We start from the raw sequence: 26548 nt of genomic DNA on the forward strand, positions 1-26548 counted from the left end.
ATGTGATCTGTTAGCCCAAGGGTCGGCAACGTTCGGCACGCGGCTCCCCTGGTGGGCCGGGCCAGTTTTATTTATCTGCTGACGCAGCAGGTTCGGCCGATCGCGGTCCCCACTGGCCACGGTTCGCCGTCCCGGGCCAATGGGGGCAGTGAGAAGCCGCGGCCAGCACATCGCTCGCCCGCACTGCTTCTTGCTGCCCCCATTGGCCCGGGACGGCGAACCTGCTGCGTCAGCAGATAAATAAAACTGGCCCGGCCCACCAGGGTGCTTACCCTGGCAAGCCACGTGCTGAACGTTGCCGACCCCGGTGTTAGCCAATGTGCTATTGGAATTGTCACCTTTAAGAGGTAGTGTAAAAAAATGGAGTCCTTGACCATCCAGTCATTAGAAGACTCATGACACTTTTTACAAGGGTAATGGTTCATTACTGACTGGTTCAGTATCATTTGGAATGAAATACAGGGCCTTGGGAGACCTGTAAGTTAAGACGCATAGCCTCATCTTTGCTGACGTACCTTCTCAGAAGTGGAAGTTGAGACTGGAGTGTTTGGAGCCTTGTGAAGAGGGAGCTGCTGGGAAAGGGCACAGGCGCACAGTTATGTCACTCAGTAGATATATAGCAACAGAGGGTCCTGTGGCACCTTTGAGACTAACGGAAGTACTGGGAGCATAAGGTTTCGTGGGTAAGAACCTCACTTCTTCAGATGCAAGTAATGGAAATCTCCAGAGGCAGGTATATATCAGTGTGGAGATAATGAGGTTAGTTCAATCAGGGAGGGTGAGGTGCTCTGCTAGCAGTTGAGGTGTGAACACCAAGGGAGGAGAAACTGTTTCTGTGGTTGGATAGCCATTCACAGTCTTTGTTTAATCCTGATCTGATGGTGTCAAATTTGCAAATGAACTGGTGCTCAGCAGTTTCTCTTTGGAGTCTGGTCCTGAAGTTTTTTTGCTGTAAGATGGCAACCTTTACATCTGCTATTGTGTGGCCAGGGAGGTTGAAGTGTTCTCCTACAGGTTTTTGTATATTGCCATTCCTGATATCTGACTTGTGTCCATTTATCCTCTTGCGTAGTGACTGTCCAGTTTGGCCAATGTACATAGCAGAGGGGCATTGCTGGCATATGATGGCATATATAACATTGGTGGACGTGCAGGTGAATGAGCCGCTGATGTTGTAGCTGATCTGGTTAGGTCCAGTGATGGTGTTGCTGGTGTAGATATGTGGGCAGAGTTGGCATCGAGGTTTGTTGCATGGGTTGGTAGATATATAAACACCGTTCAGAAAAACTTTAAGCAAGGGAGACTGATAATCTCTCTACCTGCCCCTTTTCTAGTTTGCTTGGTCTATCTCACCTTCTGGGGAATCCAAGGTCTCTGTATTTCCTATGTAGGAGCTGTAATAGCTGGAGCACACTGCTTTCAGATGCAACGTCTTGATAAATCAGAGTATTGGAAACGAAAGAATCTAGCTATAGTCCCATCCTCAATCGCTTGTCTGCAGAGAGGTCCCTCTCTCAGGCCTGTTTGCAGTAACGGGACTTTCCATTCCCAAGCTGAGAAAGGACACATATAAAGTCTCCAAGTTTCTTCTGCCCAAGAACGTGTGAACTTTTTCAACAATATCAAGCAGAAGGATTATACAACTGAAGGCTGCTAAGATGCACTAAACACAGTTCATTTACACCCTATTTTAGCCTCTTTCTTTTTGGAATTTATTATGTATTCCTAGGGGAATTCTGCACCACTGTACATGCACAGAATTCATATTCCCCACAGACTCTCCCCGCCTCATCCCCACAGAAAATAGATTCTACTGGGGAGGCACTGAAATGATACCTTTTGCCCACCAGGGGCTGCTGTGGCACCAGAAGAGAGGGCAGATGGCTCGTGGAGAGGGAGGGGAAGAGGCTGCTTTCCTCACAGCACCTTGCCCGTGGGGCCAGGTAAGGAGGCACAAGATTTGGGGGGGCCACACCGAGCAGGACATACGCGGCTGCTGGGCGGGTCACAGACTGGGATTCAGAAGGGCTAGTAGGGGACAGACTGGGGTGACAGTATTGAGCCAGGGGCTGAATAGGAATGGGGGTGCAGGACCACATGGGAACAGGAAGAGAGGGTGGAGGGCCACAGGGGGGGCAGGGGGAGGAGAGGAGGTTGAGTGGGGGTGCAGGAACAGACAAGGACGGGGGCAAATGTTCCTGGTTGAATGGGAGAGGCTAGGGGTCAGCCAAGGTCTGCATGGGGGAGGCTCCCCAACTCCCTAACAACCCCCCCCAACCCCAAAACCCAAAACTGTGCCATACTTCTCCCACCTACACCCAACAACGCTCCATATTCACTCCCTGCAATTACCTCCCTCTCCCTCAGCTCCTCCATTACCCCTGACTGCCCCAAGCCTTTGCACTGCTTCTGAGAGGTGTGGGAAATACATTTTTGTGTTGTAGTTTAAATGAATTATTACTTAAAGTTCTGTATTAATATTCCTAGTAAAGAATCTATTTGTCAAAACAAATTCCTGAATCTTTTGTTGTCTGTATCGTTACAGACATACTTGTTGACATGTATTTTGAAATAAACCACCAAAATAATTGAAAGCTGGCATGATTATATTGGGTTATTTTGACAAATAAAATATGCAGAATTCTAAAATATTGTGCACAGAATTTTAAGTTTGGTGCAGAATTCCCCAGAAGTAACTGATATTTTTCTGGTGTCTTGCCTATTTTTTTTTTTTTTTTTTTTTTTTTTAAGAGCTATGTAAAAATCACAGTTGCGAAACACAGGAGGAGGAGGAGGAGGAGAAACATGACTTAGCTACTTTTGAAAATTGTACCCAATAGCAGTATTGTTCATTGACAAGGAAGCCTTTTTATAAAGTCAGCTGAAGAAACTATCCTACAATCAGTTCAGTTAAAACCCACAAAATGAGGGAAATTTAGGTATTTTGCCAATCTCTACATTCCACTTTTGTGTCTTAGTGCTGTATCTTACATTGCTTTCTGTCAGAAATTCTGTCAGAACACATACACCATAATATCACCCGGAGACCATAATGTAAAACTGGGAGCAATAAAATGAATTGCCAAAGATGCACAAATCCTTGTGCATCAAGAGGAAAATAAAAGCCTAAACAGAGAACAAAGGAAATCAAATCTGACTGTCTCATTACATGGAGAGAGACCAAGAAATTTAAGAAATCCCAGCAAGCGAAATTTGCAACTGTTCACATTCAGTGACATCAAGACAGTAAAATCACTCATGGAGAAAAAACAACATTTCATGCATAAAATAATGAAGCATTTATTCATGCAGGACTAAGATCTCTCTAAACAGAAAAAGCTAACTTAAAAAAAGAAAAAAGAAAAGAGAGAGGACTATCCTGACAAAGCCATCAGCAGCCCAATTTCAAAATCGACCACAGGGCCAAAGGTAAAGGTAAAAAAAGACAGCACAAAAGAAAACTGTAAACAGAAAGGTATACATTTGAGATATTCTATAGGAAAGCCAAGATTACGGGTATTAAGTATTACAGGAGAAGGCAAATAAAAAACCCACAAAGATCCTACGTCTTCTGAAATTCTTGTTTAAATAATTTATAAAGAACTTCGTGAAAAGGCATCTGGGAATTGTACGTGAAGTATGGCCACATGCAGCAATCTTTACTCACACTGAGTAATATTTAATCACAAAAGTAGTCTCATTATAGTAAAAAGGACTATACTTGTAAATGCTACTGAGAATGTGGCTGAAGAATCTGGTCCATGGAATTCAAGTCAATAACAGGGTTTAGTAGCAAGTAGACAGAGAGAGAGAGAGACAGACAGACAGACAGACAGACAGGTAGGTTATGGTCTGGCATAGTGGTCAGAGGAGGAGTCAGGTCTAAGGGAAGAGCAGGTATCCAGGTTAGGGAACAAAGCTAAGGGTAGGCACCAGAGTGAACTGCCAGTTACCAGAGCCAGGGGTCAAGCCGGAGTCAGAATCAGGAATTGAAGCTGAGGGTCGGAACTGAGGTCAGATACCAAATGCTAGAGCCAAAGGTCAAGCCGGAATCAAGGTCAAAGGCCGGGGTTAGAGCCTGGAGTGGTCACTGAAGATCAATAGCAAGGTGTAAGGGCAGGGGGTAAGGCAAGGATCAAGCACAGAGCAAGAGCACCGTGGAAACAGGAGCAAATGTGTAAGTAAGGCAAGAGCCAGGAGTAGAGCTGGAACTAGGAACAGGGTTGGGTGCAGGAGACAGTCACAAGCAGGGGCCAACATAGCGACAATAGGAAGCCACCTTGTTGCTCAGACAAAACTTCCTGTTCCTCCTTCTGGCTTAAATAGGAGCAATTAGTGGAGCTGCATGTATTAGATTACAAAATTGGCACTCAGTGAGGTGGGGGGGGGGAGGGGAGAGAAGGACCAAGCAGATGAACAGAGATTTGTTGTGTAACTCCATTAGAATTCAAGAGCTGAAAGAAAATTTCCAGAAATATATAGAAGAAAATGATTAGGAAGGGATAAATAAGAGTGTTGTCTGGGATGCTGGAGAGGTGATAATGTGGGGGATCCTTATAAATAAAGCATCATACCTCACAAAGACAAGAGCTCTTGAAGAACAGAGTTTGATTAAGAACTTCATGGTTTAGAAGGCAGACAAATCTACAACATCTAAAAGAGTATTCAAGAAAATAACTGAGGTCAGAGGGAAGATTAACCTGTTACAAATAGATACAGCGGAGCGAACACTTAGCTATATCTAACAAAATTATTATGAGAAAGGCAATAAAGCTGATAGGCTTTTAGTCAAAAAGTTACCACAAAAAGAAGAAAGGATAAATCAGCCATCCCGCTGATTAGAAATAAAAAGGAAAATTAAGTAACTGGCATCAAACAGATCTCAAACATTTGCTAAACTTTTTCCATACCTTGTACACTACAGAACATCCAAATTCTGAACTCATAAATAGATATTTCAGAAGTATGAAACGTCTTCAGCTCTCAAAGGATGATGTGGCAGATCTTGATAGGCAAATTGCTGCAGGGGACCTTGAAAAATGTAATTAAGAATTTAAAATCCAATAGAGCGCCAAGTCCCAGGTTTTCTGGGGAGCATTACAGATCTCTACAGCAAATGCTGGTCCTTGTTTTAATTGAATTGCTTAATGTTATTTTGCTGGGGAATGACATTCTGAATTCATAGAAAGAGGCAAAAATAGTGGTTATTCCTCAAGAAGGAAAAGATCTTACTAATTGTGCATCATACAAACCGATTTCTAAAATTTATGACAGGGGTCTAGCAAAAAGATGGATGTCCTCTAACCCAAATGAGTTCACCCAGAATAATCTGGATTCATTACTGGCAGGCATCTTTCTGATAGTCTGAAGAACTCTGAATTTGATGTATAATGTTAATTCTAGCAAGTCTTCCTGTTAGTGGCTTTCTTTGGATGCTAAGAAAGACTTTGACTGGATGGTGTGGGAATACCTAAAACAGATTTAAGTAAGACTTTGTTTTGGAAATTAGTTTTATAGGGGAATATCGGCCCTATATAGTCATACTTCAGCATCTGTGTTGGTTAATAGTCATCAATCCTCTCCTTTGTATTTGTCTAGGTAAAATGGTAGAGCTGGCGCAGCAGGGGGTGCGTGGTCAAAAAATTTTTACTGATAGGGGTGCGCGATCAAAAAAGTTTGGAGACCACTGCCTTACTGTACAGTAGCAATGTTTTAGTGACCTTCAAACTAAACAGAACAGCCTTTTTGTACCAACATCATGAAATGATTTAGTAATCAATGTTACCATAAAAATACCTTTGAAAGGCAAAAAAGATGACACCCTTGTATTGCCTTGCTTTTAAGCTGGTTCTAAGAGCCAGAAAAGGAATTTGCAATATGTGATAGCCTGTAAAGCCTATTCTTCATGCCAAACTACACATTTCAGCCTTGTTTAAGGACTCAGGCAACAGTAGTAAATACACACTTTAAAAATTTGTAGCAAGGGACACATCCAGCACTAAATAAATTTATTTATTTATGCCCATATAAATGCATTTATGTTCGACAAAAGAAATAAAATCCTACCCCTCGTATAGTGTGTGCAGTGAATGACAATGGGAAAATCTCCTTTCCAATATTCTTTCAAATGAAATGGAGGGGTGTGTGGGATTTTTTGAGGGGTAGAAAGGCTTACTTTAGTAGTTCCCTCCCAAAAATACCAGATCTAAATGCCACACTCACAGGAGACTTGACCTCTGCATTTGCCAAAATCCCACAATATCACAAATCCATTAGATCAGCAACTCTGATTCACTTCTCACTTCTGGAACCCTCCAGTGTACACATTTTGACATTCGTTTTTTACGTAAATTGTACTAGATTAACAACACCCAATTAAGTTTCAAATACTGATATTCAACTCAAAATTGTAAATCAGATACAAATTGTAAATCTCATACAATCAAGCTAAAAGTTGATACAGACTCTCCATCTTGGATTTACCATCAAATTAATTAAAAATGGAACAGAAGATGAAGTAGGACACTAAATGTCTTGCTGTGTTATAATCTACATTAGACTTAAGCTTCTCAGAGCAGGAACCAGTCTGTAAAGCATCTTAAACATCAGAATCCCACAGAATCTATGCACCCCACAATCACCTTCTGCTGAGATACACCCTAATCCTATCCTGCCCACACCAGAAATTCACAAGAATTCACATTCCTGACTACAAAAGCCTTAGAAGAAATTTACTATTTATACTAGCATGGAGAAGGAGAGCGACCACACTGACTTTTATCAAGTTGCCTCGGATGGATAAAGCAAGTAATTAAAACAAAAACAAAAACAAAAACCCCTTTCTGACCAGCCATATACTAACGATCTAAACTGATCTGAAACTGTTCATCTCTATCTCATCACATTTCACTTTTTTGGTGTTATATATGCTGGCTCTATACACAGTTTTTAGAAAAAATAAAACAATGGAAAGCTCTGCTGCAGCATTACTACAGCAACTTACTTTTGAATCTCCAGTAATGTAATACTCACAGGGTCTGGAACCAACAAAAAGCAATAAATATTTAGGTTTTTAGGGTGAGCCTTGGAAACAATTTTTTACCTTTTCCGTCATCCCTCAAAATTAAGAGTCCAATCTTCCCATAAGATCAGCTACAAATGAAGATTTGGGGAAGAACCTTCATAGAATCATAGAATATCAGGGTTGGAAGGGACCTCAGGAGGTCATCTAGTCCAATCCCCTGCTCAAAGCAGGACCAATTCCCAACTAAATCATCCCAGCCAGGGCTTCGTCAAGCCTGACCTTAAAAACCTCTAAGGAAGGACATTCTACCACCTCCCTAGGTAACCCATTCCAGTGCTTCACCACCCTCCTAGTGAAAAAGTTTTTCCTAATATCCAACCTAAACCTCCCCCACTGCAACTTGAGACCATTACTCCTTGTTCTATCATCTGGTACCACTGAGAACAGTCTAGCTCCATCCTCTTTGGAACCCCCTTTCAGATAGTTGAAAGCAGCTATCAAATCCCCCCTCATTCTTCTCTTCTGCAGACTAAACAATCCCAGTTCCTTCAGCCTCTCCTCATAAATCATGTCCTCTAGCCCCCTAATAATTTTTGTTGCCCTCCGCTGGACTTTGTCCAATTTTTCCACATCCTTCTTGTAGTGTAGGGCCCAAAACTGGACACAGGTACTCCAGATGAAACCTCACCAATGTCAAATAGAGGGGAATGATCACGTCCCTCGATCTGCTGGCAATGCCCCTACTTATACAGCCCAAAATGCCATTAGCCTTCTTGACAACAAGGGCACACTGTTCAGTCTTCTGTTACAGGTAAGTGCACCCCAGCTGGTTGTGGAAGGCTCAGATGCTAATATTTACATGAGTTGTGCAAGGGTCAATTGTCCAAATAACCTTGCAGCAGGAAGCAGGTTATGGACTGAAAAGTCACCCCTTTCCCCCTCCATTTCATATAAATGACGTCAGTTAAGTTTTCAGGTGCTTCAACTAATCTTCCCTCTAGTCGTCCTGAAAGTATTTAGTCATAGCAGACACCGATGGGTGGCTAGGACTATTTCTTATGAGTGGGGAAAAGGGGGAAAATATTTTTGTGGGTCGAGGGTTTTTTGTTTGTGTGTTTGTTTTTTGTTTTAACAGGTTGTAGGGATAATTTAGCTGACGTGAACAGGCCCAAGTTAAGACAAGCCAAGCCTGAACAAGTAACAAGTAACTGCTGAATAAGCTCAAACAAGTAATTTCTGAAACTACTAACTATTGTGAATATGTTTATTATAAACAAAAGTAGGCAGAAACACAGTGACATGATGAGTTTGCCTTATGCAAGCTGCAAAGCGATTGGTCTTCACATGCAAGAAGCATAGCTGTTAATAGGAAAAATGAATATAAATTGTGTAGTGTGACCTGATAAATTGTGAGACCTGAATTGTGATATCACCCTGAACCTAAATTACCTGCACCTGGGCCTGGCCAGCATGGAAAGAAAGAGCTGTTACATGCCTAATAAAGTAATGAGAGTGATGAGCTGGAGTCGAACTGAGTTTTTTGGATCCAAGAGAATTGTATGAAGTTTTCCTCCAGAACTGAACAAAGTGCTCTGGATAGTCCAAGTGGAAAGGTCTTGGAAGGAATTCCAACATAGGCTTACCCCAAAATGACGGCTCTCTGCAAACCCGAAAGGAATTCAGGGATTCCCCATTGGGACCATCCCTGCTGACTCTCCTTCAGAATAAAATGAAAAGCAGTGGGGAAAAAAACCTTTCAGTCCTAGTAATCAGTTTACATTTTCAAGGCTATCTTTGCAAAGAAAAGGGCTAGACATTATTTAAATGTGCTACGGTATGTCATCCTGCCACAATTGCTATCAGCAAAGTTCCCTGAGCCTGATGCCTCTGTGTTATAAAGACGTTTGGTAATAGCCTGTTTCCTTTGAAATGCTCTGTGCCCCAAAGTCCACAATAGCCTGGATTTGCTGACCTGAAAGGCACACAGCAAAGCCCATCTTTTTGAGCAAGCATTGCTGAAGGACTGAAGCAATGAAGTGTGGGATTTCCAACTAGCGAGAATGTTCAATGGGAGGTTTTACGTTGTATTTGTCACTACGGGTGATGAAGAAATGCTGTTGCTTTGTTCCACTTTTACTTTGCATCTCTTAAGTTCTTGTGCTTTTTTAAATATATTCAGGATGCCCAGTGGTGGGGAGCTTGAGTAATAACATCTAAAATAAGTTTTTAAATAATTAAAAGCTAGAACAACAATAACTATGGAAATAATAACAACAATAACTTTGAAATGTTAAAATGAATTTGGCTTGTCTTGCTTACAATCTGCGTTCACTTTCCATGAACAACTGAGCAATTAAATTTCACTGACAAAAATGTTTGCAATTTGCTTTTTGCAAAGTCACAAAGATAGATATTTAAGAAAACCAAATTTTAAATCCGCATGTGCAAAATTGGATGAGTATATAAGCACTTCTTGTACACAAGCAAGAAATAGAAAAAAATGTAGTGCAACTGGACTAACCAGCTGCAAGAAAGAAAGTTCAAATTTTGAATAATCAGAGTAAAAAATATTTTAGATATTTGAATAAATTCAAGGAAATCATAACTGATTGTGGAAATTATGACCAGAAAGAGAGAATTCAATGGATAAAATTATTAATTTTAAATTATTTGCTAGACTCTTTTCTAGGAGCTATTTCTAGGAGCAAAAAAAGGCTGGATGATGGATCTAGGAGTCACAGATCCATAAGGCTGGCTGTATAGGCTTGCAATCTGATTTTGAGCATTCCAACGGAAATCACAACAAACCAAAATGTTGACTCCAATTATTACAGCGAGAAAGGTGCATCACCTACAGTTTAAAAAAAATCCAAATCAACAGTCCAAAGATCCAACTGGCTAAATTTTGGTTTAGGTACTTTATGCTTATACAGTTAAAATGGATGAGATAGTTAAAATGGAAATTAAATATAGGTCCCTTTTAAACATAGGTTCCTTATCTGAGTCGTCCAAAGTCCTATATTCATCCTTTGTCATATAAAAGGAACACTCCTTTAGTCAGACATGTGAGTAGTGGAAATGACAAGCTATTTTGCACATTAATTTGACTAACTGGTCACATAAAAATAATTCTTTATAAAATTAATGTGATGTGATTATGTATAGACAGACTACCTCTTTTTTTTTTTAAACTATATATTTCCATACTTCTTCCAAGTACCTAACTCCTGTTCTTTCCTTAATAAAGGAGTGTGCTGCAGTGGTCAAAATCATTTTCCCCTGACCATTACCAACAACCAGGCGTTTTTTTCTATGTGGCAGAGACAGATATGTGAAAAATCAATAGCCTTAAAAACTAAGTACAACAAACACAGTTTTTCCAGTGTGTGCGCCAATGTTTCTGAACTTTTATTTTTTTGCTCCAAATAATTTCAAAGTTTGCATAACTAAAATTTATTTTAACAGCAAACACATAGTAGTCTGGTATATACTAACATTAGCCTACAAAGTATGTCTTTTTTTTTTTTAAATTGAGGGTTCTCTGGTAAATTACAGCACGACTTGAAATGCTGGTCAACTTTTGCCAGCCCATGTATTACTTTTTGGTTGTTCAGTGGACTCCTTTGCTTGCACTGATTTGTTTATCCTTGTTTATACCCCATTTTTTTTTTTTTTTTTTGTTAAAGTCTTACTGTGTAAGAGGTGGAACAGTTCAGGTAGACTAAATAATAAGTTGATCAAGCAGCCTTTTTCAATAATCAAACAGCAACCAAAACAAAAACAAAAAACCACCATCAACAGTAAGTGTCAATGTGAGAGGAAAGAAAAAAAACGTGAAAGTAACAATGTTTTCTTTCAGAAACTGCAGAATGGTTTTACACAAATTCAATGCTTCTTTTAAAAAGTGTTTTAATCACTCATCAATATTACAGCTTGCACTGCCAAAACAAAAGTAGTAAAAAAAAAAAAAAAAAAAACTAAAAACACCCAACAACCATGGGTTGCCCAACTGTCCCCAGAGAAAGATCCCAACTAACTATGAATATATCCACATCCCAGAACACACAGGAACAGTGGGCCTCTTGTTCTGACCTGGCTCCTTTGCAGAGAGCAGCAGCATGAATCTATTAACCAATCTGCTGCTGTACAAAGAGCAACAGTGTTTACCAGTGTCCAATTTCTCTGACTATAGTTCATCTCAATTTGAAGCATTTTCACAAGCTCAAATAAAATATGAGAATAACTCCCATATCTTGAACAGTGATGTCAAGTAAATACCTACAATACATATTCATTGCTGTACAAAAATCTTATACTAAAAAATAAGTATGGAACATAAAATGGGCAAAGCTGTCCATAGTAATTGCTTGTAAAATTCACAGAAAAGCTGTAGTGTACTCACAGCCACAAACAGTTCAACTTATTCTGAGAGCTCTGCTACAAACAGATTAGTTTGGGGGCATTTGTGAGTACATGAATTTTGTGTCTCCATGTACTTCGCAATCCAGTATCATAGATAACTTGGCACATTTTTAGTTTCCATTTTCACAGTGTACAACAAAAATTGTGCTGTATGGAAGTTTACCATATACATACTATAATCAACAACAAAATCCACCATTCCTCCAGGAAAAATGATCTCCCTCTGGCCCAGCTGTGCTGGCCAGATTGCTGTTTTCCTGGATATCCTGTTAGATCTCCCAGTATTAGTTTACAACTCAGGTATTTGCAAAAGAAACAAAATTTTAAAAGCCTGGAAGAGATTTATTTTGCTAATTTACGTAACAAATCAGCGAACATGAACAAATAATACCTTTCACAGTTGACAGTGCTGGATAGTATCACACTGTAGCTTAATTTTCATGTCTTTTTTCAATCAGTATTGGAGACTTTATGGGAAGGGGTATGAGGAAGACAGAGAAGAGACTGATTGAGGCGTATCCAAGTAACACACTCTTCTAAGCCATTCAGTGAGATCAATTCACATTATAATCACATAACTGCTGAACACTAAACTATTCTGGGTTCCCTTCACGCTTAGATAGTCCCAGTGTACAATTTTACATGTGAGTTGTTCAAAACATTTGATAAGGCAGTACTTTTTACCCTGTGTCTGTACAAAGAGCTTTTTATGGCCAGCACTACTCAAAGCTACACCAGCACCACAAAGATGTACTTTTTAATAGCTTGAATTTAGTTTAGTAGTATGATCACAGGTGGCATTCTACTTTTTCCTTCTGCATTAGAAGAACTTCATTTCAGAGAGCTACGAACTTTCTTGTTTGATCTCAAAAGGACTGAGTTACTTTAGGTCTCAAATATCTAAAAAGATCTTAAAATATGGCCTCTTGCAGTTAAACATTTATTTCTCCAGCTGTGTAATTGAAGCATATAATATTTTAATTATTGCATGTATTATATACTTAAAGAAACCTAGGCATGTGCATTACAGAAAGTTATGCACAAATGTATGTACATTAGCATTTCATTCACATCATTTACAGTGAGCAATTTAAGGACATAAGGATCAACTGATATTTCCTTTTCGACAGAATGTACAATTTTAAAGATATGGAAAATCTGAGGCTCAAACGTCACAAAGGATCTTTTAAACTGCCTTATTTTACTACACTGGCCATGTTTACTTCATTCTCATCTGGGTCATAAAACTGCAAAAGAAAAGTCACTTTTATTAACAGTATTGAAGGACAGAAGTTTGAATGCCCTATTACAATTGTTGTGTCTCATTAATAAAAAAAAAAACAAAAAAAAAAGGAAGAAGGGGGCCAGGGGATGCTCTATTCAGCTTTACAACAGCTAGTAGAAGTTAAGGGCTAAATTTAATTCCAAGAGTTCAGCTAGACCCATTTAACACAATAAAACACAGCAATTCATAGGTGAAGCAGACTTTTCTTCCTTTCCCCTCCCCCTTTTCCAATTGCTTCTCTTGGTTCTCAGAGAAAATGCTGAGGCTCCACGGCATTGGACGTCTGGCTGTGATCCAAGATGCACTTAATGAGGTCCTGGCAACTCCCCAGCATTACAGATGCCTCTCCAGCACCACAAACAGCCTCCACCACATAGACAGGAACCACAGGCAAATCTGTGCCTGACAGCAGGGCTTTTACTTCCAAAGAGAAGAGACAAACAAGGACTCTAGAAAAGAATGTATCCCAGATATTGCTAAATTAATCTAGGGTAATTTCAATCCTTTTTCCTCCATCATAACCATTATCTTTAATGAGTTGTTATAATTAACACACAGTTTGACTGAAGTATTACCCAGATTTAAAAGCTTATGGCAGTATTACAATTGTACAGGGGGTAAAGAAATGCATGTCTTTAAAACAGACATCTGCAGCAGCCAAGACAAAACTGTTACTAATGTATTTTCTACCCTACTCTGGCTGGGCAAATAGCAAATACACATTTTCACCATAATCAAAGTATTGATGCTTTGAATTAATGAAATAAAGCAGTAATCTAATGAGTTTGACAATGTTCAATATAACTTGATAGATGTTGCAATATCAGCTCACATCTCATCAAAACCAAACATTAAAACAGTTAAAAAAATAATGCAGGTTCACACTACATCTACTTGTAAGATAGTGCTCTAGAATGATTACTCCTCTTTAAAGGCCCCAGTTACAGGGTTGACCCAAACAATACAAACTATCATTATAGAAAATAGATGCCATTTAATGTGATTCTATTTAGAAAAGTACTTATATGTCTCTATGTGCATTTATAAAACCTGTTAAATTAATAATGCAGCTTAGTTGTTTCTGAACCAGTGCCAATTAGAGGGCTCAACCCAATGCCCTGTTAAAAAGCCTCAAATTCCCCCCCAAAGATAACTTCAATCCACATATGCAGGGGACTTCCTGAATTGAATATATAGATTGCTATATTCCCTCACTTCTTCTAAAATCATCACCTTCATTCAAAGAGATGGAGAGAGGACCAGACTCTCCATACAGTTTCCCGTGGTTGCCAAGCTGCAGCTGAACAGTCTAGCAATAACTGTAGTTAACTATCAAAAAGAAATCAAAGAACGATCCTATCATCTCAGCATAACTGCCTAGGATGTCTAGGTGACATAAAAATATTTAAAGAAACTTATTAACATTTAAGAAATTATCCTTCCTTAGCATAATGCCAGACCAGACCCGAAGACTAGGGCTACCTAGGAAAGGCAGCCTGCAACATCTACTGTTCAAATGCTGCATCAAAAGATGCACTACATATTGTTTGTAATATCAAATAAAAGTACAGGGAAACTCTCTCAGGACCAAAATTTCCAGGGACCAAATGGATATTCCCTGAGACCAACAGGCCACCCATATGTGATGCAGTTTAACTAAGGAGGCGCCCCTAGCAAGTAGGAACTTGAGGCATAATAAATGCTCTCAACACAAAGAGAGCTAACAATCCTTTGTTATGATTTCTTGTGAAAAGGAAAAGAGGTCTATGATTGACGTATAACATTAAGGCGTTTCTTCCTGTATAGTACATTCCAAAACATGACCTCCAAATGCAGTATTATTCTGATGTTTGACCGAGTTTACATATTTAAGTCAGTAGTGTAGTGGTAGCAAAACTGAAGTAGCCACATGCCAGATTCCTTGGACAAGTGGCCATAAAGGAAAATGGAAAATAAATTAAAAAAAAAAAAAAACACAACAAACCAGAAGCATAACTGGCAAGCCCACTTCCCCAAAGGCGGTGATAAAGCATGGTCTGGATTAGCATAGAAGAATGTTACAGAAACCAGATTATATGGAAACAAGTTTGTCACAATGATGATAACCACAAATTAAATTGGAATTTGTATATAATATTGCTGTCAACTGAGGCAGACCATGTTTACAAGTGAATAATGACTACACAATAGCTACTGCTCAATTAAATTTAATTAAAATATTTCATCTTGATATTGAAGGTTTTCCAATAGTAGCACCAACTAATTTGGTTCATTTCAAACATAAGAGTATAAAAAAATTACATTTTAAGATTAAAAAAAGAATTTATATTAGAATCTTTGTGTAGAAAGACTTACTTCTGCCATAATTATTAACTGCAACAAGAAAGCTTTGCTATTCTTACTCACTTCCAGCAGCTCATAATTTAGCAGTCCGTTAAATAGAACAACAGGTTTTTCACTGTATCAACTTCTCACCAAAGAGGTTGAACTTCAGTCTGGATTTCATTTAAGCCTGTCATTGTACCATTGCAGCTGAATTTAATTCTGTAATCATACTATTGAATATTTGCTAAATTGGTTGAATATTTTTGTGGGGCTGTAGCGCTTTTCTGTGGTTCCATTAAAGCAGCCTTTGAACCTGTCTGAAGGGCTGGAAGTGAAAAGGCACCAACAATGCACAGATTAGTGTAATGAAGCAGAAAAACAGCAGGATCAGCAGTACCAGAGTGAAGGAACTGTGAGGAAACTGGACCTCCCCACCGGAGTCAAGATGGCACACAGCTGCTACGTGACAGCATAGAGCAAAAAAGCACCACAAGTTGAGATTTCCAGTTCTGGGGATTTATTGTCTAAGTCTCTCTCTTCCCCTCACTCCCCAGAGCACTGAACTGTAGTCTTTATCTTTCTTCAACTTTCCATAACATGAAAATAAACACTGTAGCTTAAAACATACATTCAATGCATATCAGACATGGAAAACTCATGGTACAGAACACTGATCATTCTTAATTTGTCAGGAAAGCATACCAACAATCTCTTAATTTTCAATATACAGCAAAAGGCTAGAGCTTTTCCAGCAGGGGAGACTATTATTCCACTAATGAAAAACTGTCATCTCAAGGACTGAAAAGTGTGTTTTAAAAAAAATATTTCAGAATGTAAAAATGAATAGTAAATATCAAAACCCACATAACTTTGTGTCTTTAGCTATATTTTAGACACTTTCAACAGGACCCTGTTTCCACATACTAATAGCCTTTAGGGAAGCATTTCTCAAACCGGGAGTCCCTACACAAAAAGGGGTCACAAAGCTATTGTAGAGGGGGTCACAAGATCACAAAAAATATTGCGATAACTTTTAGATCCTTTGCTAGGGTTACCATATTTCAAGTTCCCAAACAGAGGATAAGGGGATATAGCACCTGGCAGCACACTCACCTCGCACCACTGCATGTGCTCCTAGGGCCCCTCTCAGGTCCAGGAAGCCCCCTCACCTCCCCTGTGGTGGGTGCAGGGGAGAGGTCTGCCATCACATGTGCACCTCCTCCCCTGCTGCTGCCCCTCTCTGTAGCCTCACTGGGGGTGGGGGATGGGGCTGCCCCTTGCCCCGCCTGGGGCAGGAGGGGCCCTATGCTAGAAAAGGGAAGGGTCCTTGGCAGATAGGCAGAGTCAGCCTGCCCTGGCACTAGTGCATGGGGGGCACTAGGACCCTGCAGCTGCAGTCGATGCCAGGAGCCAGCAGAGCAGAGTGGAGTGCAGAGCTGCAGGTGAAAGGCAGGGACGCTATGGGGCCTGGGGGAGGCGCACGGGGGCAGCAAGTGGGGACCGCGGGACACTCAAGGGAAGCACGTGGGGGCGGCAGGCCCTTGGGCCCTTAATATTGTTGAAGCCCGGGCACCATGGGCCCATATAACCTGCCACCCCTGAGGGTGGCAATACCATACTGTTGCTTTACACTTTTTGTAAGGCTTCAGCACCTTTGACTGCAGGAATAATGTTTACATTTCATTTAGTGCTTCTATGAGTATGTACAGTAGGGTTACCATATTTAAAAAATAAAAAAAGGGGACACTCCACAGGCCCTGGACCCGCCCCTTTCCCACCCCCGGCCCCGCCCCAACTCCGCCCTTTCCCCAAAGTCCCCGCCCTAACTCCCCCTCCTCTCTCCCAGCCACGTGAAAAGGGCTGCCCGAGCGCTACCGGCTTCACGGTTTGCCAGGCAGCCTCCAGACCCTGCGCCCTCGGCCGGCGCTTCCCCAGCGCAGCTGGAGCCCGGGAGGGGAAGCGCCCAGTCAGGGGCGCAGGGTCTGGAGGCTGCCCGGCAAACCATGAAGCCGGTAGCGCTCGGGCTTCGGGCAGCCCCTATGCCTCCGGACCCTGCGCCCCCAGCCGGGCACTTCCCCTCCGAGGCTCCAGCTGCTCTGCTCCTCCCCTGACTCAGACTTCGGCTCTGTTTAAGAGCCAAGCTGCCCGAGCCAGCGCTACCAGCTTCGGGCAGCCCCCATGCCTCCTTCTCACATTCTCCCCAATTTGCTAGCCATATTCATAGATTTAAGCCAGAAGTGACCGTGGTGATCATCTAGTCTGACCTACTGTATAGCACAGGCCATAAAACTTCCCCCAAATAACTCCTAGAGAATATCTTTTATAAAAGCATCCAATCCACAACTCTTGGCAAATTGTTTCAGTGGTTAGTTATTCTCATTGTCAAAAATTTGCACCTTATTTCCAATCTGAATTTGTCTAGAGTGAACTTCCAGCCATTGGACAGTGTTATACCTTTCTCTGCTAGACTCAAGAGATCATTAGTAAATATTTGTTCCCCATGTAGGTACTTTCAAACTGTAAACAAATCACTCCTTAACCTTCTCTTTGTTAAACTACATCGATTGAGCTCCTTGAGCCTATCCTTATAAGGCAGGTTTTCTAATCCTTTCATCATTTTCATGGCTCTTCTCTGAACCCTTTCCAATTTTTCAATATCCTCTTGAACTGGGGATACCAGAACTGGACACAGTATTCCAGCAGTCACATCAGTGTCAAATTTAGAGGTAAAATAACCTCTCTACTCCTACTTAAGATTCTCTTGTTTATGCATCCAAGGATCGCACTAGTTCTTTTTGTCACAATGGGTGCTCAAGTTCAGCTGATTATCCAGGCCAACCACCAAATCTTTTTCAGAGTCACTTCTTCCCAGGATGTCATCCCCCATCACGTAGGTATGGCCTATATTCTTAATTCCAATATTATACATTTAAACATGTTAAAACACATACTGTTTGCTTGCACTCAGTTTACCATTCAAAACAGATCGCTCTGTTTCAATTACCGGTCTTCATTATTTACACCACTTCTCCAATTTTTGTTTCATATACAGTCATCAGTGAAAGTCTGTATATCTTCTTCCAGGTCATTAATAAAAATGTTAACCAGCATAGGGATAAGAACCAATCCCTGCAGGTGCCCACTAGAAACACACCAGTTTGATGATGACTCCCCATTTACAGTTACATTTTGAGACCAAGCAGTTAGCTAGCATTTAAGCAGTTTAATGTGTGCCACATTAATTTTATATCTTTCTAGTTTTTTAATCAAAATGTCATGCAGTTACCCAGGCAAATGTCTTACAGACATCTAGGTATATTATATCAAAAGATGTGGACAGATTGGAGGAAGTCCAGAGATGGGCAACAAAGATGATTAAAGGTCTAGAATAGGGGTCGGCGACGTTTGGCACGCGGCTTGCCAGGGTAAGCACCCTGGCGGGCCGGGCCAGTTTATTTACCTGCTGATGCGGCAGGTTCGGCCGATCGCGGCCCCCACTGGCTGCGGTTCGCCGTCCCGGGCCAATGGGGGCGGCGAGAAGCGGCGCGGGCGAGGGATGTGCTGGCCGCAGCTTCCCACCACCCCCAGTGGCCGGGTCGGTGAAACACAGCCAGTGGGGGCCGCGATCGGCCGAACCTACCGTGTCAGCAGGTAAACAAACTGGCCCGGCCGGCCAGGGTGCTTACCCTGGCGAGCTGCGTGCCAAACATTACTGACCCCTGGTTGAGAACAAGAGTTCTCAACCAGGGGTCCGGGGCCCCCTAAGGGACCACAAGCAGGTTTCAGGGGGGCCTTCAAGCAGGGCCAGCATTAGATTCACTGGGGCCCAGGGCAGAAAGCCAAAGCCCCACTGCATGGGGCTGCAGCCCAGGTCCCTGAGCCCCACCTCCCGGGGCTGAAGCTGAAGCCTGAGCAATGTAGCTTTGTGGGGGCCCTTGTGGCATGGCGCCCCAGGCAATTGCCTGATTACTACCCCCTAACACCGGCCCTGGCTTTTATATGAAGAAATCCAGTTACTGTGGCACAGATGAGCCGGGGAATTTTTATAGCATGTTGGGGGGAGCCTCAGAAAGAAAAAGGTTGAGAACCTCTGGTCTAGAAAACATGACCTATAAGGGAAGACTGAAAAAAAATTGGGTTTGTTTAGTCTAGAGAAGAGAAGACAGAGGGGACATGATAACAGTTTTCAAGTACATAAAAGGTTGTTACAAGGAAGAGGGAGAAAAATTGTTCTTCTTAACCTCTGAGGATAGGACAAGAAGCAACAGGCTGAAATTGCACCAAGGGAGGTTTAGGCTGGACATTAGGAAAAACTTCCTAACTGTCAGCTTGGTTAAGCACGGAAATAAATTGCCTAGGGAGGTTGTGGAATCTCCATCATTGCAGATTTTTAAGAGCAGATTAGACAAACACCTGTCAGGGATGGTCTAGATAATCCTGCCATGAGTACGGGGGACTGGACTAGATGACTTCTTGAGGTCCCTTCCAGTCCTATGATTCTATGAATACTATTACCTTTATCAACCAAACTTGTAATATCATCAAAAAATGTATCAAGTTAGTTTGACAGGATTTACCTTCTATAAACCCATGTTAATTGGCTTGAATTATATTACCCTCCTATAATTCTTTATTAATCGAATCCCATAACAGCCATTCCATTATCTTGCCCAGGAACAATATCAGACTGTCAGGCCTGTAATTAGTCCAGTCATCCTGTTTACCTTTCTGAAATATTGGCACAATATTAACATTCCTCCAGAATTCTGGAACTTCCCCAGTATTTCAAGTTATTGAAAATCAACATTAATGGCATAGTAAGCTCCTCAGCCAGCTCTTTTAAAACTCTTGGATGCAAGATCTCCAAACTTTCTGATTTAAAAATGTTTAGCTTTCGTAGCTTAAGTTTAACATTTTCCTGAGATACTAGTGGAATGAAAAGGGTGTTATCACCATACGATGAGAATACATCATCTCTTTTTCCCAAATACAGAACAGAAATATTTTTGACCACTTTTGCCTTTTCTGTATTATTGATCATTCTACTATTTCCATCTAGTAACAGACCATTGTTAGGATTATTTTTGTTTCTAATATACTTAAAAAACTCCTCCTTATTGTCCTTAACGCTGATAGCCATAGATTTCTCCTTTTATCCTTTTGCTTCCCTTATCAATTTTCTTTAATTCCTAGCTTCTGATTTATGTTCATTCCTATCAACTTTACGATAGTTCTAATGCATTTGTAGAGCTAAAGGGGTAGTAATTGCTCATTCTTAAGAAGAGATATTTGGCAAATATCAAGATTTCCTTATTCTATGCTATTCTCTCCACCCCACCCCACCCCCCGTGAATTAGTACTTTTAAAAAATCCACTTAATTGTTTTTGTTAAACAGCAAAAAAGCATCAACATTCTTTATTTCAAAGGTGTTCAATAAACTATAACAAATATGTCAAACGCTAGAAATTATAAATGCAATTCACCACACCTTTAATATTCTTTGTTAAATCAATTTTCAGCTCAGGAAGTAACTTTTGTTTTGTTTTTTCAGAACAAATAGCTTTTTGCTCTCTCAGCAATGCCCATATCAGTCCTGAAGCGATTAATCTTTTCTCTGGGGTTTGAAAAGGTTATTATAGCCTCATTTCTTATTAGGTGTAAGCCCTACTTATAGCCTTCAATAATTCATTAGTGGCAATCATATATACCAGGCCATGCTAAAGAGAAAGAATTGTAAATAAATCTATTACAAAACATTATTTTACACACAAACACACAAAATCTTAAATGCCAAGAAGAATATGACTTTTCTTTATGAAAATCCAACATAATATAATAATAAAAATAAAAGAAATATTACAGGTTCTTTTATCAGAGAAGATTTGCCCTTCAAGACCCCAATTCAGCAAAGCACTTAAGCACAAGCTTAATTTTAAATATTTAAAGTTAAGGACATGCGTAAGCGTATGACTAGATTGAGGCTCAAGTAGTTACGGCTTTGTGACTCTGTACTCCATTTAATATGAGAACACAGTAAAACTGAGTTATGTAGAGGTAAAATTAATACCTTCTTGCCTGCGCTTATCATAATGTGGGGAATAGAGATCCCTGGCATTCTATAGCTATTTTTCATGCAACAAAGTCTGCTTATTACCAAAAGACTTGCAAAGTATATCTTACTAATTTTCTTCAGAAACTGAGATATGGGCTAGGAAAATCAGGCCTGTGTAATTTACTCAAACTCCTTCAGATTCTTTCACAACCTGAAGATACAGACATCCACACACACTTTTTACATAATACCAATCACTATTTAGGGGAACAGAGTGCAAACATTTAGAATGATCATCATAAAACTGCATCCACAGAGAAGCAGCCACCCTACCAAATAACCCAAAATGGACACGATTAACTCACCCTCCCCAGAAAGGGGATGCAGTGAGCCATGAAGAGTACTTCAGGCCCTTTGTTTTCAGTTTTTACTGATCCTTTCTCAACAATTCCCAGGTTTTACAAATGCTATTTGTTTTTGACTGATTTGCACGTGAATTTTGGATTACTCCAGTAGAGGAAAATACTGATATTAAGAACATCCAGTACATTACATGATGCGAGACTGCCTGTTAAAATAAGGCAATGTAGTAGAAGAAACATGTATGTACACATATATGGGTAGATGTACAGTTTGTGAAATAACCCATAGCATTAAGCTGCTTTTACTTTAAATCCTCTTGCTTTTTTCTGCCCTCCTATCCCCCAATATTTACCCAGACAATTGTGAAGTTAATTTTTTGCATTGATGTTCATCCATTTTAAAATTTTTGTAAAACACAGATAAATTACTGGAAATTTTAAACAAAATAAAAAAATAAAAATGAAGGGCCTTAAGAATACTATACCCCAGGGGCCAGCAACCTTTCAGAAGTGGGGTGCCGAGTCTTTATTTATTCACTCTAATTTAAGGTTTCGCGTGCCAGTAATACATTTTAACGTTTTTAGAAGGTCTCTTTTTTTTATAAGTCTGTAATATATAACTACACTATTGTTGTATGCAAAGTAAATAAGGTTTTTAAAATGTTTAAGAAGCTTAATTTAAAATTAAATTAAATGCAGAGCCCCCCAGACCGGTGGCCAGGACCCAGGCAGTGTGAGTGCCACTTGAAAATCAGCTTGCGTGCCGCCTTTGGCACATGTGCCATAGGTTGCTTACCCCTGCTATACCCTATAAGCAACTCAGGTTATGACTATGCCACATTCTTGCAAAATTCCACTTGCCCACTTAATTGCGGCAAGTAGTTTTTTGGAGCAAGAAAGTAAAACATTAGTTTCTTTCACCATTTACCATGATAAAGAGCAGACGACTTGTTTTTGTACTAGAGCTAATAAAGGATCTTGACAGTTTTGCAAGGCTGCTATAAGTCTAGGAATCTATGACTAAGCAATGTCTGTACTGTAGATACTTCTGCTTTCAGTAAATATTATGTATCAGAGGGGTAGCCGTGTTAGTCTGAATCTGTAAAAAGCAACAGAGGGTCCTGTGGCACCTTTAAGACTAACGAAAGTATTGGGAGCATAAGCTTTCGTGGATGCAAGGCATCTGAAGAAGTGAGGTTCTTACCCACAAAACCTTATGCTCCCAATACTTCTGTTAGTCTTAAAGGTGCCACAGGACCCTCTGTTGCTTTTTTCAGTAAATATTATGAACATTACTTATATTTACATTACATTATTTACATTTTCTGTATTGTCTTAAGCAAGTAACCAAGGGCCCAGCAAAAACAAAAATTAGAGACACTCTCTTGCTGTTAGAAATTAACATATTTTAACATTCTGTAGCACCCTAAATGAAAAACAAGAAACAGACTGGATTTTCTTTCAAAACACACAACACTACAAAGCAACACAATGGACTTACTTCCAATACACAATGGGTTTACTTAAAATCCAATTTAAATACTCCCCTTGCCAACTCCCACCACTTTACTGATAGAAGTGCAAAGTAACATCACTGTAGACCCTCTCAAAACAGAAGGTCAATGTCAGCTGGTGTCACAAAGAACTACAGGCACAAAGCCACTCATTCTTCATTTTCTTTCTATTAAGGGTCTCATCCAAAGCACATTGAAGTCAATAGAAAGACTCCCACTGATTTCAGTGGGCCTGGGATCATGCCAAAAATAAGCCCCTCCCTACCATTAATAAATTAACAAAAATATCAATAAGAACAGATACAGGAGGGAAAAATTGTAGTCTCTCAAAAATCTTTAGAGGAAATATTTTGCTAATTCATATCCTAATATATAAACAATCTTATTAGTCAGCAGTCTGCTAATAAATCCCTTTCATGCCCGTCTGTCACCGTGTCTCAGTGGGTCACAACTGAGAAAACTAAATTCAGGACAAGCTGCTGAGAAATAGGGCAAACACACCCCAAAACTGGTGGTTATTCTTCCATAAGATATACCAAACCAGCAACAAAAGTAAACTTCTGTCGCACCATACTGGCTAACAAGATGTCAGAAATGCAGCCTCCTTAGGTATTCCAGTCCTGGATTCAAAACCCAGACACTAGACTTAATGATGAGTAGTTATTTAAAACCAATTTCATCAAAAGGTTCTTCTGATCCCAAAGGACCAGCCACATATCCAGGTCAATATACAACTCAGATCTTAGCCAATAATCACACTGTTGCCAATTCTTTAGTATCTAACATGTAAAAGTTTATTTATAGAAAGAAAGTGAGAAGGAGAAAGCGAGAAAGAAATGAGACTTAAAATTGGTTAAAGGAATCAAATACATACAATATTTCCTGAATGTGCATATACTATACACATCATTTACCAAACCTTTTATTATTTACATTAAAAAAGATGAGCCATAACATTATAAAACTTATCTTGTAACCACCATATTTCTCATATCTAAAAGAACCACATTTTTAAAAACAATCACCTAAACTGCGTGCCCATCGATCTGGCATTTCTGCACCCAAACTGGTAGGTACACAATAACTTAGTAAACATGCAAATTTTGCAGACACAATCTAGCCAGCTCGCTTTGAAATACCACCCAAGAGAAAAAAGTAGGGAAGTCCAATATTGTTAAAATTTGATTTCTCTGGAGAAAAATTGCCATAGGTTTTCCTTTTATTAGTTTTTTTTTTTAAACTGAGCACATTCGCCACTTGCAGCATTACATTGTACATATAGGGATTGTTTTGGCATCTAACCGTCCTGGTAATTCTCAAAATAAACTTAATCATAAAATAGCAGAGCTGAATTTATTATTAGGACTAACAATCAGTAACTTGCATTGTAGGAGCTCAAAGCACTTTACAAAAGTTGGTATTGTGCATGGTGCCTCTACGGCATCAGCATGTTTACTGCTAGCCAGGATGTAAATGAACAGCTAATAAAGTTCTGGTTTTACTAGAAACAGTAGCAAATATTTTCTTTGTCTCCTTTTATTGAAAGCCAGCACTCTCAGAAGCAGTTTGAAATTGGCCCCCCTCAACAGCCCTCTAAAGAAAAAACTAGTTCTGTTTACATTGCCATAACAGTATTGCTGAAACAGCACTAGCTGCTAATGAGTAAATCTTCTCCATAGCTAATGCTTTTAGTTCACAGTGAATTGATCTTACTCAATATGTAGACTATACTCATAACTGGAAACAAAAATGTCTCATATCCTGTTTATACTAGCAGTGCACATTTGGACCTCAGAGGCTAATATTCTAATCCACCGGTAGACTTCAACAGCTGATTTGTTCCTGTTAATGAGTCACTAACTTTTTGGTTTATTAATTATTATTAAACTGTACCAAGAGGGGTCAATTTAGCCAATTTATAAGTGAGGTATGTTGAGATGAACTAAAGTGACCTAGCCTCCACGTTACTGGCCAACACTCCAACAGGATCAGTGAACCTCTCGACTGCAGACATCCACAACAAAACCTATTACCAATTCCTAGTTTAAGGGGATACTGCAGTTCTCATGAATTTTAGTCAACTATAAACTAGACAAGAAACACTGCAGTATCAGATTATGAAAACAGACCCAGCTGGTACTTCAGAATACTGGGTCTGGTCGTCTGGCTGCCTACCACAAAATCTTTACTTCGTTTAAATTCCATTCTAATTCTGCCCTCAATTGTTCCATTGCTTTAGGGAAATTTCACTTAACAATAAGGGAACCTCTGCCAATCTAGCCTTGTCTCTGTAAATAATGTACTTCATTAGTGACAGGACCATTTCTCAATGACGAACTACAGAATTTGCACTGTGTTAGCCTTTACTCTGAAATCTAAACATGAGAGCCAAAAGGATCAAGTATTATCAGAGGGCAATTTCATAACCCAATGAGCCATAGTATGGGTGTTTGTGGCAGGGGCAAGCTGGCAGAATTAGAGCAACTTTAAACCCGCTGGCTATATAATACACAGATAAAAATCCCCAGTGGCTGGAGACGGGACACTAGATGGGGAGAGATTTGAGTTACTACAGAGAATTCTTTCCCAGGTATCTGTCTGGTGGGTCTTGCTCACATGCTCAGGGTCTAACTGACTGCCATATTTGGGGTCGGGAAGTAATTTCCCCCCAGGTCATATTGGCAGAGGCTCTGGGGTTTTTCACTTCCCTCTGCAGCATGGGACACAAGTCACTTGCAGGTTTAAACTAGTATAAATGGTGAATTCTCTGTAACATGAAGTGTTTAAACCATGATTTGAGGACTTCAGTAACGCCAATAATCACATGTAATGCAACCAGAGATTAGGGGTCTATTTCAGAAGTGGGTGGGTGAGGGTCTGTGACTTGCAATGTGCAAGACGTCAGACTAGATGATCATGATGGTCCCTTCTGACCTTAAAGCTTAGGACAGTTGAACATACAACCCTTAATAAAGCTTAAAATTTAATGTCTTCCTTGATAAAAAAAAAAATGTGTAAAACACATAAGGAAGGAAACACAAACATCGTCCTGCTTACAAGTAGGATGCAGTATACCATACATACATTCACTAGAATGTAGCCTTCTGTGACTGTCAGCTTGATTGTGGAGTGATATAGGAATGGAAAGAAATCAGGGTGGACAAATGTCCATTAAAAAAATATTTCTTTATTTAAATCAGATTTTTTTAAATTAAAATTAAATATAGTTTTATTTTTTAAAAATAAACATATTTGAAATAGACCTATGCAAGGCCTAAACTTAGTATTATCTATTAAAATAATTTACATTAAATAAAAAAAAATATTGAGCAGTATGTTTGCTGCCAAGTTTTAAAGGAAGTCAAACCACTGAACTGGTGGAAGTCACTAGTTAAGCACTTGGAACCAGAGCATATTGAAGTGCTAAACCAGCTTTTGACACCAATAGCCTCCTCTGGAGGTACAGTGATAGGATCCCTTTCATTTCAGTTTTATTCATCTAATTCAGTTCAAAGACTAGCTCACTGCAAGTTAAAAAACTAGTTAGGAGTTGAAGCAGGAAA

General features: G+C 40.0%; 1 protein-coding gene across 2 annotated transcripts in view; it reads right to left on the reverse strand.

The window, feature by feature from the left end:
• Positions 1-26548, reverse strand: part of BMPR2 (bone morphogenetic protein receptor type 2) — a 194603-nt gene that overhangs the window by 114243 nt on the left and 53812 nt on the right. Inside the window, exon 1 of one of the 2 annotated variants that reach the window (XM_054044744.1) lies at positions 4911-4997. The exons of the other annotated variant lie outside the window; for it this stretch is intronic. Within the exon in view, the coding sequence (XP_053900719.1) occupies positions 4911-4929 (19 nt within the window). The 5' untranslated portion in view covers positions 4930-4997. Of the gene's footprint in view, positions 1-4910; positions 4998-26548 lie in introns of those variants that run through there. 2 annotated transcript variants of the gene reach the window in all.

The sequence above is a fragment of the Malaclemys terrapin genome, chromosome 11 (assembly GCF_027887155.1).
Source record: "Malaclemys terrapin pileata isolate rMalTer1 chromosome 11, rMalTer1.hap1, whole genome shotgun sequence".
Lineage (NCBI taxonomy): Eukaryota > Metazoa > Chordata > Testudines > Emydidae > Malaclemys > Malaclemys terrapin.